The sequence below is a fragment of the Phyllobates terribilis genome, unplaced genomic scaffold (genome assembly GCF_046119375.1).
Source record: "Phyllobates terribilis strain yellow unplaced genomic scaffold, ASM4611937v1 Scaffold_5053__1_contigs__length_54834, whole genome shotgun sequence".
NCBI classification, from domain to species: Eukaryota; Metazoa; Chordata; class Amphibia; order Anura; family Dendrobatidae; genus Phyllobates; species Phyllobates terribilis.
Window position 1 is genome coordinate 34,265 of NW_027367801.1, and position 3,788 is coordinate 38,052.

Genomic DNA, 3,788 nt, shown 5'->3' on the forward strand with positions numbered 1-3,788 from the left:
CAACAAGTCTACGAGTTTGACCAAGTCTGATGACTAACGATTCTTGTACCCGAGTTGACTCGACGCATATACTCCAAATCGCAAGTTAACTCGTACGAGTCTACGAGTTAACTCGCGATTCTGATAACTATGATCCGGAGGGAGTACTTGTGATTGGTATTAGCTGAAGGATCCATTTATAACAGCTGACAAACTGTAATAGGTAAAACTATTAGTATTAACATTATAACAGAAATTCTAACCAATTTGAGCAATATCAATTGATGAGATCCACTTATAATAGCTGACAAAACTGTAATAGGTAAATAATACCTTGTAATCAACTTGAGCTCATTCTGCAGTTGAACTCATTTTCTCTCTCTGATAATTCATCCTCAGTATATATTATTTCTGTGTCATCAGTATGATCTTCACCAGATAAACAATAATCCTCGTCAACTTCGTTTCTTGTCTCTGATAATTCATGGTCAGAATTTTTACTGGATTGAGTACCAGGTAGATTGCAGTTCGGGTTGCCATAAAGTGCAATATGTCTATAGTAAAGCTCTAGTTCCTTCTCAGCAACAGAAATGAAATGCCTTACAGATTCCAGTGACTGCTCATACTTTGATTTCTCCAATGCCTGGATAGCCCAAAAATCAACAAAACAGTGAGTGAAAAGAATCTCACTATACATCCTCTAGTACACATGGAACTGGTCCAAGTCTAATGTAATTCATATATTCCTAAGTTAGCTTAATGATTTAAGTATACAGCTTAGATTTTATTATCTAATTAGTTTAATCTCTCAGTTGGTGGGTTAATACTAATAGTAGTCTATTTAAGCCATTTCAGCAGTCTTTGTAATTATGATTATTATGAATTGAAGAAAACAGTCTGTGGGAGAGTTTTCCTACAAATTTTCTAGTTTTTCAGTGGTTACCTTACGCTAGCCTAAGTGGTCTCTATCACAAATAGTTTCAGAAAATATCACACAGAATATCAGACCTACAAATCCACACAATGCACGGCTCATCAAAGGAATACACACATGTATAGCGATACATGGCTTTTTGGATGTATGTATGTAAACAGAAAATGTTTATTCCAATTGCTTTCAGTCATTCACCAATGATTTTTCTATGCTATTATTTCGGAGTAACTGCTATGATTATTCCAAATTTCCAAAGAAAATGCCGGTTATGAAAAACCATGTTGTTTAGGAGAACTGAAACTCCATCCAAGTTCAAAATCCAAATCCTCCAAGCATAATTTTCTGCAGTACATTTATTTTAGAGCTGCAGCATGAAATGTGTGGAAACTGGAAAGATAAAAATTGGTCAAGCAAAACAGAAAATTATTCTAATTTCATTTACTGACTCACCAAGTATCACTAGAATATTTTATGATTACATTATTCAGAGTAACATCTCTACCCTAGTCAAACTGATTCACATTGGGGATACAACTTTTACTTTATTAGGAATTAAATAGGTAAACCCAAGTTATAACGCATACATTTTCACTTATCAGAAACATTAAATTTACTATTGAACTACATATTCACATAACACTGAGTAACTGCCAAGAAGAAAATCAATTTCATAACTTGGCAATGACAGCTTCGATGTTCTAGGAGTGTGGAGTATTTTTGAACTATTTTGAAGGCAACTGCATAAATTTTAGCAAAATCTAAGAGCAAGTCATGTATGTGTCTACTGATGTAGGGGAATGCTGATGAAACTTGGCTTCATCAAAGATAGATCAACTCTTTAAACATAAAAGAGCATACACCAAATGGGGACAACAAATTATATTTCCTACTGATCAATTTTAGTTAAAGTTCCATTCAACCTTAACACCAGTTCAGATTGATGCACAAAGAAAATGTTGACCTTAAGAATATGTTTTGAGGTATCCAGAAAGTCAGGAAGAGGCATAAGTTCTATATAAGAACAAATTAACAGCAAACAAAGGTTAATGAAGTTTAGAAAGCACACCTTTTTCTTTGACAGTGTATCGATTGGTGACATGATTTCAGGCTGCACGTAGTTTTTTCCCCTATAAAATATCATTGTATCATCTCCGATTATCTGAATAGGGACGCCACCACTCAACCTGGCCAATTCCTGGGCATATTCCTGAATTTGTCCTGGTTTGCAAGGCTTGCAGAAGACCTTGACTGTTTCGTGTTTCTTCCAATGCATATGCATATTCAGAATAACACCCCCAAATATACCCCTTCTCCCAACTGGCACATAATTAGATGCTTTCTGGCCCATCTTCTTCAGATAAAACCTCTGCTCTCCTGTTAGTTCATGTGGTTGTACCATAGGACCTTCAAGCTTAGAAACTTCATACTTTTCAAGTCGCTCTATCAACAAGGCCTCTTTGATTCTAGCCTGCAAAATGCAGGAACATAGAAGAAATAAGGAGACTGCTAATTACTGACATAAAGCTAGAGTGTGCTTCACTGATATTCGTTGGTCCAGTTTGCAGATGCTATTGACATTCTAAATTAACAATGGAGCTTCTACTGCTCCCGAATTAATACTGATCATAACTATATCAGAAAGCTAACTACATTGGATCAAATCCAAGCTTGCGTTGTAAAATCAAAATAAAAATGGAACTTGCAGAAATTGAATCAATTCTGCAATTAATATGGATGAAAGAAACCAAAACTCAATTGATAACAGAGATAATGCAATGAAGATAAACTGATAAATAGGAATACCCTAACCTTTTCGAGCTTGTATTTGATTCGTTCCTCAGGACTTGCGAACCTCTGCTTCCTCTTCTTCCCTTTGACAGTAAGACGCCTAGGATCCTTCTTGTTAGCGGCCTTCCTCTTCTTCTTCTCCCTCATCCGCTGCACCTTCAGCTTCTTCTTCGTCTTCCACTTCTCTTTCTTCGGAGGATCGAACTCCTGCGTCTCGAACTTCGGTTTTCCGTCTGAAATCACAAGGTTCACAGTACCGTGGCTGAAATTCCTCACTTGCCATATCTTGTTCGCCGCTCTGGATGTTTGAAAACGTGCAATAGGGGAGTGAAGTGGAATCGGACTGTGATGAATTAATCTGCAGCAACAAGAATGCTTTGGGTGTGAATTCGGTAGCAAAATACAAAGTTACTACAGGTAGGAGTGAGAAGGAAAAACCTCGAAGAAGAGGAGTGGAAGAGAAAGAGTTTCAGATTTTCGGAGGAGATGACAAATCGTCGAATTCGGAAGATTGACGCCATAGCTGAAGTTCTTTCATTCTCGTGTGCAAAAATCGTTTCGCTTACCAACGGCTTGATTAATTGGGCTCCGTCGTCAAGGGTGGCTTGCGGACCGAATTGGGCCTACTTGAATAAACGTGGTTATTGGATATTTTTAAATTAATGGTGATAATTGATTGCATGATCAATGGTTAACCGTCAACAAAGTGTTATCTTTTTTTTTTCTCTCCAAAAAATATGCAATATTTGGTAGGCAAATGTGTACAAAATTTACGTAAATATGTAACAAAGATTTATAGAAACGTGCATTGTAGTGTTGTTAGTTTTAGTTGATTTTTTTATGAATCAATTGTTCATCAGTTTTCTATACATGTGCAAGATATTTGCGTAAATTTGTAAGATTTTATAAATAACTGGTGCAAGATCGTATGCAAGATCGTATGAAAGAAATGTGATGTTTTAAAATTAAATGTGCATTGATATATCATTATTGTGTGAGGTTTTCTTACAAAATGTGCAATGTTTTTCTTAACAATGTGCAAGCCTAATGAGTTTGGTTGATGCAGATCTGCATCAAATATACATAA

At 36.1% G+C, this 3,788-nt stretch overlaps 1 protein-coding gene across 1 annotated transcript; it reads right to left on the reverse strand.

Moving 5' to 3' along the window:
• Window positions 1-319: 319 nt before the first annotated feature.
• On the reverse strand, window positions 320-3,222 carry LOC141249733 (uncharacterized). The gene is made up of 4 exons (XM_073669778.1): window positions 3,140-3,222; window positions 2,723-3,059; window positions 1,980-2,381; window positions 320-622 (listed from the first exon to the last, which is right to left on the reverse strand). The coding sequence occupies exons 1-4, from the start codon at window positions 3,220-3,222 to the stop codon at window positions 320-322; spliced, it is 1,125 nt and encodes a 374-aa protein (XP_073525879.1).
• Between the last annotated feature and the right edge of the window lie 566 nt (window positions 3,223-3,788).